Source organism: Pantherophis guttatus, chromosome 1, assembly GCF_059756535.1.
Source record: "Pantherophis guttatus breed Tessera chromosome 1, ASM5975653v1, whole genome shotgun sequence".
Taxonomy (NCBI): domain Eukaryota; kingdom Metazoa; phylum Chordata; class Lepidosauria; order Squamata; family Colubridae; genus Pantherophis; species Pantherophis guttatus.
In genome coordinates, this window is record NC_142063.1 from 231038270 (window position 1) to 231056454 (window position 18185).

General features: G+C 39.0%; 1 protein-coding gene across 1 annotated transcript; it reads right to left on the bottom strand.

Annotated features, from left to right (window-relative positions):
- Positions 1–5909: 5909 nt before the first annotated feature.
- Positions 5910–17822, bottom strand: CDC50A (cell division cycle 50 P4-ATPase accessory subunit A). Its single transcript, XM_034431882.3, has 7 exons — positions 16852–17822; positions 11630–11743; positions 9765–9872; positions 9077–9164; positions 8342–8491; positions 7464–7676; positions 5910–6351 (listed from the first exon to the last, which is right to left on the bottom strand). Exons 1-7 carry the CDS (start codon positions 17107–17109, stop codon positions 6158–6160), a joined length of 1125 nt encoding a protein of 374 aa, XP_034287773.2. The 5' UTR covers positions 17110–17822; the 3' UTR covers positions 5910–6157.
- Between the last annotated feature and the right edge of the window lie 363 nt (positions 17823–18185).

Below are 18185 nucleotides of genomic sequence, written 5' to 3' on the forward strand. Positions count from 1 at the left end.
GACGACCGGTTCATGTGGAGTTGCGCTAGTGCCCAGGCCCACTTCTGCCACAGCTGCCAACCTTGCCTTGTCCCACTGTTTTTCAAGTGCATTGTGGCGGCGTTGAGCATCTCTGTCCAGGCCCTTGGAAGCCTTTGACTTCCGGGAAGTGTGGCTGGACGGCAAGGAGCGCTTCTTGGACGCCTTCCTGGCCCTTTTGGCTGGGCTGTGAGGCGGACTGTGGGCCGGTTCAGAGTCCGAAGAAAAAGCAAGGTCAGCCATTTTGACAAACCGCTCAGACCGACCAAGGAGGCACGGGACTGGCAGGTGAATTCAGGAGGTCTGGGACCCAAGCGAAGGCCACAGATGCCAACAGCCCTTTACTTGAAGGTTGTTTTTTTTTTTTTTTTTTTTTTTTTTAAGGGCAATATATATAGAGAAAAGTCAATAGTAAGATTAACTCTAACAACTTCTTTATAAGGATTTTTTTTTTTTTTTTTGAATATAACTATATACAAAGAGTACAAGGAAGTCCAGTGAAGGCCAAGGGCCTCAGGCCAAGAGGAGATTGCAGGCCCGAGGTGGTGATGGAAATTGCCTGCTGCAAGGCTCCAGACGTCAGCAAAGGCCAAACTCCGCCCCTCTAACCACAGGAAAAACGGCGGGCTCGAATACTCAGGGGAAAATGGCGGGCGCTCCACCGGGTCTCCAAAATGGCGCCCGCCGCTGTCTCCAGACCCTCCAAATGGTCCACTCGCCGGCAAACAACCCACCGGAACTGTCCTGACCTGATCGGCGGGGCACAGTCGAGCGGAGGGCGCACTCTAAGGTGGCGCTCCTCCGACAACGAAATTGAGCGGCGAAACGGAGCTGGCGGCAAGCCTGCGCGCAGAATTCCTCTCACACGTTGCCGCCCGGGATCAGGAGAACGGGGAGCGCACTCTCAGCGTGACGCTGCCCCGAGGCCGTCGCCGATGCTCAGAGGGAAGAGGGGAGAGCGACAAGCCTGCACGCTCAGCCCCTCACTCACGGCCACAGTAGTTTGCCGGATCCGCCCCGAAGAGTCGGAATCCGGCGGCTGCGACGCTCCCGGCGTGGGCGGCCCGAAGCAGACTCACCGCACGCACCAGCAGCCAGATATATAGGAGTCCCGGAAAAAAGGTGAAATAATCAAAAATAAAGAAAGAAAAGCCTAACGAAAAGGAACAGGGAGAGAAAAAGTTTTAAAGAATCAGGCCTAAAATGGCACAGCTCTGAAAATCACGTCAGTTCTTGCCAGTAACTGAGTGATAGACTGAAGGACCATGGGACTGGAGGCGTGTCCTAACAGGGAGAGTTAACAGCTCTCACTCAGTTACTGTCAAGATCTGAATGTACTACCCAGCCATGGACAGTGGGAGCAGCACTCTGGAAAATCTTAAATTATTGAACACATTTAAGTGCCTTAAATCATTCCATAACCTCCTTGTATATTCATCCTTCATGTACTCATTTTAACAGGAATGACTTTCTCCCAATGTTGCACTTAGCATCCAACCTATTAGTTCTGTCATTACTCAGTTGGTGATTTCTTGAACTCTTACAGTTCAAGGAAATTGTCTTATAACATAACTTGCTATATAGAGCTTGTTTTAGAATAAAATAATCCAGTTAATTCTATTGTAGGAACTAGCAACATTTCCAAAGGCTAATTTTTAATGTTGCCTCATTATTAGAAGAATCTGCCTTGTGCCAAATTTTTTTAGTTCAAAAATACAATATTAGTTGTCACTGCTTAACTCGCCCATTTTAGTGGTTGTTTCTTTTATACAAGCAACTTTCATTCTTCTTTCATCTTCTTTTATTTTTACTTATTAAATTTATACACTGCTCATCACAGTCAAGCAACTGTGGGTGGCATACAAAAAGGAAATAGATGCCTTCTTTTCCACACTAAGCAGATTAATCTAAATTTGTAAATCCAGATATATCTTACTGCTTTTTGTTAATATTCAGTAAAAGACAAGTTGAAATAGTTACTTAATTCAACAGATTTCATCTGGCTGAATAGAGTTTATATTTATTTCTTACAAATAGTTCTCGATGTACCAGTTGGGACCAGAATTTTGGTTGCTGAGCAACGTGGTCAGTAAGTCATTATGTCACAGGACTCAATTTTATGATCATTTTTACTGCAGTTGTGAAGTAAATCATATGGTTATTATACAGATATGCATAATGCAAATCTGGCTTCCACAATTGAAGTTGCTTGCCAGAAACCAGCTAGGCAGATTGCAAATCATGATCACATGACTGCAGAATGCTGTAACTGGTCATAAACGTGAGCCAGTTGCCAAGCACCCAAAATATAATCATGTGACCACAAGGGTGGTACAAGAGTCATAACTTCAAGCTTAAGTTGTGAATCACTTTTTTCTCAGGCTGTTGTAACTTTAAACATTGTTAAACAAATGGTCATAAATCGAGAACCACCTGCCTTTAGATATGCAAAGCAAAAAATGCAAGATTTGGGTCAAAGGCATTATTTTTCAACTGTCATGACCAACACTTTAATAATTTAGCATGATTTTTTTTTGTTGAATGGAATATTTCCTTAATAATAAAGGATTGCAATGATCCAGACTCTTTAAGGGTTACACAATGCTGTGGGATTGCAGTTACTGTTGCTACTTCCTTAAATCAAAATGACTTTTTCAAGGCCTCATGAGTTGCCAATATGTGCTATATCAACACTCATGTACTCCAAATTGTCTTTTCCCCTTTGAATCACACTGTTGCATAGCACCAACCCCAATTCCTGCAAGGCATAAAAACTCCTCTACCGATATTGTGAATGGGTAATCTTATTGTCCTGGCAGTGCCCAACAGTCAAACTATGCTTAATGTAAACATGGTAAGTGTTTAAGTATGTGATAGGTGACAAAGTAGCCAAGTTGTGAATACAGTGATCAAATTGTACTAGTTTTATATGAAATTCTTATCTTGTTCTGCTGGAATTCATTCTTTGCAGTTTTTTCTACCAGTTGTAACCATGACTGCCAGTTGACCATAGCTACAAGAGAAAGATCAGTTAATACAAAATCTTTTTTTTTTTTTTTTTGGGGGGGGGGGTCAAGTTAGAAGTTTTTATTCTCTGTAAAAATATTTTTTTCTAAAAATAAAAGTCCTTCAGGGGCTGTAAATTTGACTGTATTTACAACAAGCTTTTAAGATAATTACTTTTCTTACTGTAGGAAACGGTAATTAATAGAAGGCATCAGTTTTTAACAAGCATGTTTGAAACAGCTGTCAACTTTAAGAGGATTAAGACAATTGAAGCTGACACAATCAATGAAGATTATTTTATGTGAAGGTAAGAGATTTCTTACCTGTTAAGATAGGCTAGTACAGAGGTCTGCAACCTTAAACACTCGAAGAGTCATTTGGACCCGTTTCCCAAAGAAAATAAAACACTGGAAGCTACAAAACCCTTCCTGTGCCTGAATATTTCTTGAGCGACCACAAAACTAGCATATGTAGTAGAATTAAATGTTCTGTTTTCTTCTGAAACTTTTCTTTTCTTGGATGTATCCATGGTTGGCCTACTGGGGGTTGAAAAGCTCAATAAATCGCATGCCGGCGGGTGTCACACATTGGCAGTTGTGATGCATATTTTGAGTGACAGGGAGCCGCAGAAAAGGGGTTAAAGAGCCACATGCGGCTCCAGAGCCGCAGGTTGCTGACCCCTGGACTAGTAAGTAGATAAACTTATTTCGCCCACTACCAACATCAAAAACAACGAAGTTGGTGATGGTAGTGGGGGAATACAAGTTGATTTCAAGTACTTTAGATATTTACAATTAGGTGGCTGTTCCAGAGGGTTGGACTGAAAAAAATGTAAGTTTTAGAGGTGAATACTTCAATCAAGCTAGTTTTATCAATACACATGGAGCTAATTCATATTAAATCCATTTACTTTGTGTGAAACCAGTTACTATATTTTTCGAGTATAAGACACATTCCCCCCCCCAAGAGGCTGAAAATTGGCCACATCTTATACTCCGAATGTAGCCCCGCCCACCTGACCCCCACCCAGCGGCCTCCACGCATCCTCATCCTGGCTGCAGAGATTGCCAGATAATGGCTTGCATTTTGGGCTCTGTGGCTCGCGTTTTCAGCCTCCAAACACTCCCGTTTGAGAGGCGTTCAAGGCTGCGGGAATCACCAAAACACATTGCCGCCAGTCGCCGCCTCTGCGCATTGTATTTTCGGCCTCTACACACCCTGTTTTTGGCATGTTTCTGCGCATCGCATTTTCAGGCAGTGATTAGCGGTGATGTGCTTTGGTGATCCCCGGAGTCTCTCAAATGGAGCGTTTTGGAGGCTGAAAATATGAGGCGTGGAGCCCAAAATGGCAACCTGGAACAGTTGCTGCTTTGTCTTACCACTTCCACGCTTCGCCTGTTTTATTCACTGGAGCTCCCTCCAATGATCAACTGTGCTTTTGAAGCTGCTCATCAGCCCCAACACACACGCTCACAACCAGCAAACTAATGTGCTGAAGCTGACCAGGCTAAGGACGCTAGCCAGATGAATACCTGGTAGGCAGAGGCAGAATTTTTTTCCTCTATTTTCCTCCCCAAAAACTAAGGTGAGTCTTATACTCCAGAGCGACTTATACTCTGAAAAATATGGTATATAATACAGTAATACAGTTTTAAAAGCCCATACTGCCTGCTTTCTTCTATAATTTAAAGGGAATACTGTAATTAGTATGACTATCCTTTGCCAGTAAAATGATAACTCTCATTGATGAATACTCATTCGGAATCCATAGTCTGGTGGTACTAGGTATTAATTTGTATATTATAGGAGCTAGAAAAAACATTTGCATGCAAGAAGTATTTTGGGGATAGAAAACATTTTGTCCATGGAAATGCTTGAATAGGGGAAAAATCTATTAGATTTTACTTCTGGTTGTTAAATTCCAGATTTGTGATGTATTGCAACTTCCAAAGTTACTCTGCTCAAGTAGTTTTTGACAGCCACCAGAGATAAAGCTGCTTTAAGGAGATACATTTCAGATAACCACATTATTTCATAAAACAAATGATACCATTTATTAAATAGCAAACATTCAGATTGACAAGCAAATTTCATGTAAAACAACATCTATGTACATAGCAATTTAATATATTATTATGTATATATATATATATATGCATATGTATATATACATATATAGATACATATATATGTATATATACATAGTTTTAAAGTCCCTAGTCTGTTTTCTTACAATGTGGACAGATTGGACTTAAAGTGTGCAAGATGCAAAAGTTCCCACATCCCACCACAGCAACTTTTAGCTTATTTTTATGGAATATTTGAGGAACACAAGAGCTTTGAATGAAGGAACTGTAGCATCTTCTGAAACAAGCAGACTGCTTCAAGCTTATAATACATTCTTAAAGCCTTGCTTTTTGTAACCAAAAGAAATTATTTTTATTTACTGACACAGTAAATAAATCTCTTTACTTCTATTGGAATAAGCTCAGTGATTTCAGCCACATAGGGTGCTGAACGTAAGATTGATATTTGAGCAGAACTTAATGGAAGAGTTTTCTATGCCACAGTTACTTCTATGTTAAAGCAGCTTTCGTGTCACTGGGCAAAAAGTAAGCTTTTAGTTGAACCAATTCACATGTCAAAACACACTTACTGGAATTGTGAACATTTAAGTAGGAAGTTGGGCTTAATTCTTATTGAGTTGTACACGAGTTACAAAGCTCATGTGTAAAATACTTTGGTTGACAAAACGTAGACGGGCTTTTGTTCCTTCTAAAAACCAGCACACCATCGGTCCTTAAAATGCTAAGAAGCTATTCTAAACACATTCTTGCTATACAGTATTGACATGTAAAGCATACAAATCAGCAGCAGATGCATTAGGTGAGGGAAAGACTATATGCACATCATGGCACCTGTCCAGCAAGAAGCAAATTTCAAAAAGCCCCTCGTCAACACTGTTTTACAGCTCTTATCTTCAGGTTAATCCACCGTGAGGGAAATGAAGGCTTCAAATATGGTTATGTATTCTGTCTCAGAAGCAACTACCAGGGATCTAGCTTTCAAAAGCTGTGTCCACTCTGGACTCGCCTTGATGCACATGCAGTACATGTGGTTTGGAGCGCTTAGATTAATTGGGAATGTCTGCACTATTGTTCCGGTTTCCGTATTTGTGATGAATGACAAGCAGCACTACTCCAAGAAAGAAACAAATGGAGCCGACTGTTATGTACGCTATTCCCAGGAAAGGATTTTTGCCTCCCATCCAAGAAATTGTGCTCAGGATCATCCGTTTCCGCCCATCAAAGCTGTGCACAGGATAATCTGACATACGCATAGGAAAAGCACACAGAAATATTGAAGTTGCATAATACTAAACATCAGCCTAAACAAAAAAGGGTAGCAATACAAAATGGTATAACCAATCTATTTATTATGAAGCTATTCTGCTACACAAAGTATTGTAGGCTAACTAATGATTTCTTTTTTTAAAAAAGCAAAACCAAATTTATTAGTTGCGGAAATTTTTAAAAAGTGAGGTAGTACTCAAGGATTGTTTCAATTATGTAGCTATATCCTCATTAGGACAGCAATAATTGAATTTGAATCTAATGGAAATTGGGGAGCATTTGAGATTTTAGATTGGGGGGCTAGTGGATCGCTTTATGAATGAGCAACATCCAATCTTAAAAATGTTAATTAAAGAAAATCTCCAATGGCTTTTAAACCCAATACTGTATGGAGTTGGTCCTTGAACGAATTAGCTTCTAAACACTACCTCTGCACTATTCACCTCTTACAATAACAATACAAAGGAGTGGACCACTATAGCCACCAAGTAACTTCTGGCTTTTCCTAGCATTATGAATGTATTCACACAATAACAAAAATATTATTGCAATCTTCCATATATGTAGGCTTTCCTTGGTTGAAAATATGCATGATTCTAAAACCAGGGAATTATCTGCACTATTTCCATGCCACACAACCAAATATTAGAATGAAATATACCACATTTAGACAAATACTCTACCATGTAGTCCTACAACCTTTTCACACTCACTCTGTCTCTTTAGGTGAATGATAAATAAATCCACTTAGTCCGTTTATCCTACTGTGGGAACTGTTTTAGTGCTAGACAGCGCCATCTACACATTTCTGTAGAAGGCAATAGGAAAGTAAGGCTGCTATAGACAGCATTAAGACTGAAAACACTGAAGAATATTCCATTTCAAATACCAATTGCATATCAATATAAATTTGGAGCACTCTACTATAGTGGTTTTGTAAAATTGGTCTAGTTCTGGGTCACACAATTTTAAAAAATCTGTATTGTATGCTTAGCTTGCGGTCTTACTTTACCAAGGATTGACTATTTAATGACATTAAAGAAACCTTATCAACTGCCATCCCATACAATGTTCAATAAAGGATACTATATTCTATTTCCAAAGAATATTTCCCAGCTGGCAGAGTAGGTTGTAAGTTATCTTTCTTCGCCTCTATAAGACGATACAGCTTCCGGAATGTAGGCAGTGCTGCAGTACGCATCCATACAATAAAGTCTTCATTGATGAATCCATTGTTATCCAGATCATCAACATCTAACAAATACACTGGTTTGCGCCAGTTGACAGGTTTTGATGTTCCTTCAAAAAAATGCAAACATTGAAATTAGTCAAGATAATTTATCTTCAGAAAAAGATGCTTCCTCATTTCACTAAAACATTTTTCAAGTTACTCTTGTAAAAACTCGTTCAAACCATGTGTGACCAGTCTTGTTTCCAACATAATCTTTTAGAACAGAAACAGCAACGCAGTAAATAAGAATAACTTCTTTTACAAAGCCAGGGGGCACCCTAGAGTTTTACAAACTACATTTTTTTCGGCTCCTTATAGCCTTGTAAGAGATACTAGGAGTTATAATTCAATATTATGTATGTTCATTCCCACCCTCCTTTGAGGACATATTCTGTAATTTTAAGAAGCAGACATGCTTGGCCAAGTACATTTGACTCCTTCCATCAAAAATTATTCTTCCGTAATTATTGGAAACAGCAGATTAAAGGAAGAGTTATGAAATAGTTGTGAATGTGGAGGAATGCACATGGAAGTCTAAGAAGAACATTTAAAAATAACTGCGTTGTTTCAATAGTCATACATACTTTACCTACTTGCACTTTAAAATCATATTTAAAAAAAACATAACGGAAATAAAATTAATTTCAGCCATTTTAATGGCACCATTCCAAATTCCGAATGAGAACTGTTGCACAATAATATATAAGCAATTAGCCACTGATTATATTTTTACCTTGAAAAAGTATTGTCAAGTTATTTGTTTCACCAGTAGGATTCCTGAACTTAACATTTTTGTCTGTCCACCAAGCAATGCCTTTTCTCAACAAAGAAATTTTCACGGGCTTAGAGGTATTGTGGTCATAATGAACAAGCGTCAATGTATCTAAAAAGAAAAATAATTAAAATCTAATCAGCATCTAGGTTTTATTAATAATTTGTATATAGTTCTGTTTTATGCAAAAGTATAAGTACATTGGTTTTGAAATGAAATGGTGATGTATTTCCAAGTGATTCTGCAAACTTTGTCATAGGCATATTGTGGCTATCAAAATAAATGACCAAAGTACAGAATATACAGAAATGTGAATATCTCAAATAAACGAACTTCAAGGCCATTGGAAGGGAAGTATGATCTTGCATGGTTTGAAACAACTGAAAAAGTGGGCAGATCTTCTGGAAAGTGACATGTGATTGAACATGTATAAAATACTATTGGCTTCATTGAAGGAGGGGGTGATTCCATTAGCCTTCACTTTGGTGAAATTAACATGCCAGTATATAAGGTTCGGTATGACTTATACCAAGTCTGGCTAATGGCCTGTCTAACTTAATACTCTCTGAACTGAATGAGTGTTCAGTTGGTGTAGAGAAGAACTATATGGATTTCATGAACATTCTTTGTTTTGATTTAAACAGAACACAATTTAGAAGTATAATGTGTCATAATATACTTTTAAAAATATCATACCATTGAACATGCTGTTGGCAATAGCTCCACAAGGAGCAATAGGTTTATTCTCACTCGTATGGTAAGGTTCACACTCCTTACTAGGTTTCTAAGTGATTAAAAAAAAAGAAAGTCAATTTTGATATCATGAAAGTAAAGCTGCTCAATATAATCATCACATTAAATCTAAAGTTCAAGAATACTTTTTGTAACATGTTTTCAAGTTAAAAGATTTGTCATTAAATTTACATCTTGCCACTAATCAATGGGGTAATGTTTGTTTGTATTATAATAATTTCTTATGGTAAGCTTGGGCTAGAGCTTCCAAAGCCAAATGACTAATACACAGAGCTAAAGTAATTTATTTCAACCCATGTTCAAATTTATACTAACAGACTTCACTTCTTCAGCAAGGCTTTTTCCTATTATTGCACTCTTCTGTGCATATTCTAAACCTTCTCTTGAAAATCTAGACCTATTCACAATTCATTATTCTCTTTACAGTAATGGGGAACCTACTTAAATGTATAACTAGAGCACGATTCTTAGGTAGAAAACCAAGTAAAAATTCAATAAATAAATATTTAGAACAAAAGGAAGATATATGAGAAGACAATGTAGCAATCTGTAATACACGCAGATACATGCATATTTAAAAACACATTTTTGGAAAATCATCATGAAAACATATGCAAAGAATTTTACTTACATGTAAAGAAATGTTATTTCCATTTAGCTGACTATCATCCCGAGACTTTACATAGCGACGGTGGTTTTGGTAAAAGTTGGATAATCCATAATACATAAACACATTGCCCTAAAAAAAATAAGATAGGATGTTTCACTGACTATAACATTCATGTAGTTAGGTATAGCAGTAGTTTCACTAGGTTTTCAGAATTCATGCCTTATTTATTCATCTCTGTAGGATTTTTTAAGTCTGTTCTCCAACTTAAAACTCTGATTTTGGTGGTAACAGGAGATCACTAAGCTGTAGAATATGTATCCACCAGGGCGAAGAAAATTTGTGTGGATAGTTTAATATAAAATATATAAAGCAGGATTTTTTTGGTATGATTTTTCTGGCACCTTCTACACTGGGCACTACCCATAAAAATACAGGGATAAGAAAAATAATAAAGCTCTTCTATTTTCAATAGTGTCTAAATTCCATTGATGCTAAATGTTATGGGCTGTGCAAATCCTTTGAAAGAGATGTTTTAATGTAAACAAACACAAAATATTTCTGACTGTTAAAACAGTTGCCTTTTTTACAAGGCCCACCTGGATACCTTGGAACCTATTTCTGGCTATCTCTGCAAATATGCGTGCAGACCCCCCCCCCCTTCTGCTTTGCTATAAAGAAAGCAAAGCAACAGTGAAAAGCACATGCATTTAACATTACTCTAGACCAGGGGTGTCAAACTCAATTTCATTAAGGGCCGCATCAGGGTTGTGTTTGACCTCAGGGGGCTGGGGTGAATGTGGCTCCCGAGCTCCTATTTTGGCTGTGACTCCTGCAGCCCTCTGCCAGTGAAAACAGAGCCCAGGAGGGCCACATGCGGCCCTCGCTGGCTCCATTTTTGGCTGCAATTGCCTCCTGCAACCCTCTGCCAGTGAAAACGAATTCTGAGCTCCGTTTTCACTGGCAGAGGAACCACAGGGCAGTCCTTCACTGGTTTCAGGGCAGCCCCGCAGGCCAGATCTAAGCATCCCGCGGGCCGGATCTGGGCCCCGGGCCTTGAGTTTGATACCTCTGCTCTAGACCTAATTTTTATTACAATAAATTAATAAATCAGAATAGTTCATGTAGGTTCAGCGCATAAAGATTTCTTGACGAAGAAAGGTAACCATTGTAAAAAACAAGTTTCCACACTCTTATTAGGTTCAACTAAAATGACATAAATGTACCATATACCCACTCACTTTAGATTCAATTATTTAATCAAGTTATGCTGCTTGTATACTGCCCATTCCTGTATGCTTTAGATTTATTATGAAAGGCATTCCACTTTGGAGCTACACCAAGAACAGAAGGATCATTTTCCTTCAGCCATATATTTACAGTCATGTGAAAAGTAAAGGGTTTTTTTAGCATAAGTGGTAGGCCTGTCAATATTTTATCTTTGCTAAATAAAAGTGATGTAATTGAACAAAAAAGCTAGGAAAAACTGATTTTGCAATCATTTATTCAAGAAGAAATTAAGAGATATGCCATTTCCTTCTGTGGGGAAAATAAGTACACCCTTGGCTCTAATATCTGACATTGTCCCATTTAACATAAACAACCTCAAGTAGTTATTTCTTATAATTGTCTACCAGACTTTGAAATTGACCGGGAGGAATTTTTTCCTATTCCTGGATGCAGATTTCAGCCATCTGATGTTTGAGGAGTTTCTTGCATGCATAGCCCAATCCAAATCTCAAGGGGATTTAGATCCGGAATTTGTCTTGGCCATTCAAGAACCCTCCATTTGTCTTTTTCTTTTTCAGCTGTTCCTTGATTTATTTTGCTAGAATGAAAGAGTGCAAGGCAATACTAGACAAAACTAGACAGAGAAGGGTATAATATACCTCAAATGACTGATCCAATGTGAAGTTAATGATGCAGTTGCAGGATGGGGCATTCCAAGATACATTTAAACATTTATTGCAGGGACTATTTGGATCTATTCCTGTGTAGTCAATCTGTAATAAAAAAAGGAAGACAGAAAGAAGGGGCAGGGAAAGAAAGATTATAAAACTAATATTAAATCACAATATATAGCATATGTACATATCTAAGTCACTGCTAATCTCACAGTTTCTATAGTGTTCTTGGGGTAGTGAACTATTATTAGAAAAGAGGATGCTAAGTGAAACCTTGCCTATTTAGATCACCATAAAATATATGGTTTTCTATGTCATTTTTAACATTAAACAATACACACACACATGCAGTATATATTTTCAACGGATTGAATTATAATGAAATCTGTACACTTATGTACAGGAATCTTCTTAGACAAGTCAGAATATAACATAGATTTGTCACTGTTCAATACCAATTCATGTATTCCAATACTCACTTAAAATGGTAGTATCCTAGGAACAATGAGCTAAATAAAGCACTCACACTCAAATGTAGCCTAACTACTGACAGATTATCATTAATTCACCTTATTATAATAATAATTAGGGTTAAGAGTTAACAGATGCTACTGGAAAATAAGGAAAAGCATATACAATGTTTACTGAGATTAAGAGAACAACAAATACGAACTGATGAATGAATATTATCTCTCGGAATCTTTTTTATTACAGCAACAGTAATGGACCAAATTTCTCTGCATTGACAGTTTAAGAAGGAGGTTTTTGTTCTTAGACATCAAAAAGCTGTGTATTTATAGAAAATGATTAATGGAACAGAGTGCACCAATGAGACATACATTTCAAACTGACCTTTGGAATTCAAAAGGTTTACGCTGAAAAAGAACAATTTCTTTAATTGGATGCTACCATCTAACATTTACTCAATATCAGTCTTATTTTATATGGCTACACAAAGCCCTCAAAGACGTATTCCATTATATATGGGAGCAATAACAAACACCTTTATGCCTGTTTTCTGCAAGCTCATGTTGCTGTTTTGCAGTATGTGTGCACATACAACCATTTTACTGGTAACTCCATGTCATATTAGGACTTGGGTGCAGTTGCTTTAACCCTTTGAGTTTCTTCCAGAATACACATGATACACATATTGTCCGAGGTGGTAAAGTTGTATCTGTATATCAGATCTGTACATTAGCACTACAGCATCCCTATCAAAAAATACCAGCAACTAATGAATTATGTAAGCCAGATTTCAGTCCTCTGAAAAATCCTTCACGTGACACATGAATGCCTATTTTATATAATTTAAAAGTACACAAAAAGCAATTCCTAACTCATTCTTGTTGATATGGTAAAGCACTTGCTTTATATTTAGTGATATGTGAAATTTGAGAATCTTTCTTCTGTTTTATCATTATTTGCAATTCAGGTCTGCTTTCATGGTTAAAATAGGAGTACAAACAAGAGAAATAGTAAAGATAATTAAAAACTTCAAAAATAATAGCCATTGGAAAATGGGAAGCAAGTCACTGTCAAGAGTGAAATTTTCTCCACAATTTAACACAGTTGTTCATCTGATGCCCTCAGAACTATTAGACTGAAATACCACCATGACTAATTAGTGGTTTTGCACAAAAACATATGGTGTTGTCAAGTACATTCTCCTTTCACAGATGTCACTCTCAAATACATTTTGGGTAACATCAAGTCTATTGAACTATTTGTCTCTCAAAAACACAAGTGCAGGAAAAAAAATCAGATGCTCTAGCATGTAACTGCTAATCCCCACAAACATAGCATTGTTTTCTGTCACCTGTTAATACTCATAAGATCTAAACATCAGAGTTCTGATGAACTTATTCCATTTTGCTTATGTATCAGATTTCTATTATGTAAAAGATAAGAAAACATATTATTTAAGACTTTCATTTATTTTCTTGTTTTCCATCTAAAATAAAAATAAAAGTCCAGGATGACCTTTGAGAATAGCTTCTTCTCTTAATTTTATTTCTGAATTTGTTCTGCCTGCTATATGAAAGGAAATCCACCAGCAATCCACTATATTTTATAAATATATTATAATTATAAATATAAATTTAATAAATAATATTCCCAAAGGCTTTACTTCATGATCACAAATTTCTTTGCACTGTTAATTTCATCCTATTCATCCTCTCTTCCCTGTTATATTGTACTTTGTTATCCAGTGATAAAAAAAGCTGAATTTGCTCATTTGTTTTTATAATCGTTTTACTTCCAAATATGTTCTTTCATCTCTTCATATTTATACACATCTTTAATATTTCTTGCTGGCTTAAACTGTATGTCCTCTCAAATAACAATCAATTTTTTTTACCAATAACAGCTTGCTAAATCAGCATTTTAAAAAAATAAACGGAAAAACCAGAGGTCATAAAATTCATAATCCTAAAATTAAATACAATGCTATAAGCACTGAAAAAAGTAGAAGAAAATAATACTTTATTTATTTATGAAAATTCATATGGCCACCCATTCACCCTCAGTGACTCTGGGCAGCTTACAAAAATAAAAACCCTATAGACAAATAATAAAAACAATAATCCCTAATCTCCCTGACGACAATAATTGCAATAAGTGTTGTAAAAATAACACTTTAGCTGGCTAATATCCTCTGGACTTCACACAAGGTACATTAGCCATCAAGAAAACACACATATACGTAATTGGACTCAGGGAGGGTAGTCAATAGTATAAAAGAAAATCCTAAAATGATGAATGATAGATGCCAGTTTGTTCTAAAACTCTTTAAAATTGCAATCATACTTTGAATAAGTTGTACTGAATACAATGTTCTCTACATTATTAATCATCAAAATCTCGACACCGTATAAAACAAACAAGATCTGTCATAAGTACCTTTGTCATGATTGCAATTATTGCTAACATGCCATTCTCTTTAAGATGAAGACATTCCAATGAGAAATAACAACTTTTGAAACTGTAGCAACTGATTCTTTTTCCACTTTTTATTTTAATAACCAGAGCTAGTTTGGTGTAGTGGTTAAAGCAACAGGTTAGAAATTGGGAGACTGCGAGCTTTAATCCCACCACTTTAGGCACAAAGCCAGTTGACTGATCTTGTGCCAGTCATTCTTTCTTAACCCAAGAAGAGGCTATAGTAAACCTCTTCCAAAAAAAGAAAAAGAAAAAAACCTTGCTAAGAAAACTGCAGGAACGTATCCAGGAGTTGCCAGTAATCAAAAACACTTTCGAAGGGAAAAAAAATCAAGAAGTCAAATTCAAGCTAGAATTTGAAGTGCACAATATGAAGAGGAAAGAAGAGCAAGAGAATAGCATAAAAGTACAAGTTTTTAAATTTTTACTGGGAACTATCTAAATGAACTCATTCAGTCTCATAGAATAAAGATCAAATGGTGAAAAAAATGTTTTTATTGCTGACATATAATGCTGCAGTTTCACACACACAGTTTTATAATACAATAAACAGTCTCAAACAGATAATTCTACTTCAATGCATTTTGTTTATTTTTCTAAAATTGGGTTAGAGGGAAATTAACTTATTTTCCCTTTCTTAAATTCTTTCAGACTTGAACAACAACCATCCACCCATTTGGCTCCTCCAAAACATGCAACAGTCTAAGACCACAGTTCTCCAAAGTGATCAATATCAATTCCTCCCCCCCCCCCCAACAGGGGCAATGGGACTGTTATTTGTAGTACAGATATTCCTCGACTTACAACAGTTCATTTAGTGACCGTTCAAAGTTACAATGGCAGTGAAGAAAGTGACTTATGACTGTTTTTCACCCTCACAACTCTTGCAGTTTCCCACGGCCACACAATCAAAATTCACATGCCGGGCAACTACTTCATATTTACGACTGTTGCAGTGTTCCAGGAGTCACGTGACCCCCCTTTTTTGCGATCTTCTGACAAGCCAAGTCAAGTAGGGGAACACAGATTCCCCTAACAATCATGTTACTAACTTCACAAACGCAACGGTTCACTTAACCACTGCGGCAAGAAAAGCTGTAAAATGGGGCAAAACTTTAAGAAACGTTTCCTTTAGCCACATAAATTCTGGGCTCCATTTGTGTCCTGGTAACTCGAGGACTACCTGTATTCTTTCTTAACTCAAGTGGTATTTGTTTAAATTGTTTTCATATCATCAATGTTTGGGCTGGGTGGAACAATCCGAAGCTACACGTGAAGGGTGTGTCTCTGCGCGTGTTTGTGTGTGTGTGTGTTGAAGGATCTGGCTCTGGAGTGCCGTTTTCTGCCAGTGTGCTACATACGAAAAACTCCTATAGGTCGTCCCCCCACCCCCCATGCTGCATATCCTACAACCTTCCCAAGGACTTCCCAAACCCAGAGATGTTCCATGAACACCTGGAGCTTGAACACTGACAGTATCACCTGACAGGTCCTCCCCTCCCCCTCCATACCTACACTTCTCCTGATCACTTACACACCGACGTTGTGAGGCAACTTCACAAAGCCAGGATTTGAGAGAGGGGGGGGGAGGTGGGGGAAACCATAGGCTGCACTCTGTAAACCCGCTTTAAGAGAGGGGCTGTAAAAGCACCACGAAGCGGTATGTAAGCCTAAGGAGGGCTATCGCTATTTAGAAGAGCCTAATGCTGGGAAAGGTTGAGGGCAAAAGAAGAAAGGGATGACAGAGAATGAGGTGGCTGGATGGAGTCACTGAAGCAGTCGGCGTGAGCTTAAATGGACTCCAGAGGATGGTAGAGGACAGGAAGGCCTGGAGGAACGTTGTCCATGGGATTGTGATGGGTCGGACACGACTTCGCAACTAACAACAACCGCTATTTAGCAAAGCCTCCGCCCAGAGGGGGATTCTCAACCCCACCCCCGGAGAGGCCCATTTCTCCCCGCATCCATCCACTCCCGAACGGCTCCTATAATCCTCCTCCTCCCCCCTCAACCCTAACCCCCCCCTCACCACTTCCCCAAAATAAGACCTCTTCCCCAAACGACCCTGAGGAAACCGATTCCGGGAGACCGAAAGGGAAGAAAACTGAGCTCCCGGGGTCGGGCTCTGGGCGGCCGCGTCCCAAGTTTTGCTTCAGGCCTCGTTTCCAAGGAACTCCAGCAGGCCAGTTCCCGGGGGAGGTGGGAGGGGGGGGTGCCGCCAAGGCAAAGCGGGCAGGTTAGGCCTTTCCGCCTTCAGGTCTCACCTCGAACTCGCGGATGTTGTTGGAGGTGACGAAGATGCCGATGCCGATGGGGATAAAGATGAGGCCTATGACGAAGAAAGCCGGCAGGACGCTGCCGGCGGTGAGGATGGGTTGCCAAGCCGGCAGGCGCTGCTGCTTGAAGGCCGTGTTGTCCGGCTTGCGGCTCTTGGCGACGGCTCCGCCGGACGCCCCGCCGGTGGCTCCGAGGCCGCTGCTTCCCGGCTGCCCGTCCGCTTTGGCGTTGTAGTTCATCGCCATGGGGGCCTTCGATGCCTGGAAACGGCCCGGAAAAGACGGGAGGAGGAGGCGGAGAAGAGGCAGAAGCAGCGGCTGCGAGACAACGACCGGTCTCTGCTTCTCGGTCCGCAAGAGTGATACAACCACGCCTGCGCAAACGCTCCGATATAAATACAAAGGAAGCGGAGCGCTTTTTCCGGCCTTTCCCCCCCCCACCCGCCCACCGGCACTTCCCCGGGTGTGCGCATGCGCCAGGCGATAACTTGACCTTGGGTGAGGACCGGTTTCGTGACGTCGATAGATTCCGGCTCCTCCTCAATCGCTTCAAAGAGCCAATGGGAGGAATGCCTCAGGTAGAAGTTCTTTAAAAGAAAAAGAAAAAAAAACAAAAAAGACGCGTGCGCAGCCAAGGGGTTGGGGGGGAAAAAAAAGAATGGCGTAGGTTTGTCATGCTTGACGTAACTGTTGCAGAACGTTGGGGGCGCTGTGGGTGCCTGTGCGTGGTTGGATCAGAAGCAGCATTTGTTATTAGTATATAAAAGTATTATACATAGAAAAACGTGAAACTACAGCTGCCGGTTCTTTAGCTGGTGTTGGCTTTCATATGCATCCAGTAGTTCTTCCCGAGAACCTAGGATGTTGTAATTTATCGGAGTAGTATATATGCAGATTCAAGCATTGAGGACTTTTGCAACGGGCAGTTGGAAATTTTGTCAATGCACAGATTTTCTTAGTGCCACCCAAGATTTTTTGGTGTGCCATCCAGTGGGCCAATAACTACTGGGACCAACACAGTTGGTTTATGCCATAATCATTCAATTTCAATTCTCAGATCTCAATACGTTTGTGATCTTTTCCAATTCTTTGTGTTCTATTTTTCTCTCCCCTGGTATTGTCACATCAATTATCCACACTTTTTTCTCTTCAACCACAGTTGCATTCTGGTGTGTCATGACCCAAGTCTCTATTGGAAATACCACAATATTTTCTGTAATTATATGATTAAGGCCAATGTAATTGTGGAAAACTCATTTGATACTGTATTCAAAAGCAGATATATTCAATGTATTCAGATAGTGTGGTGAAGATAAAGGCCA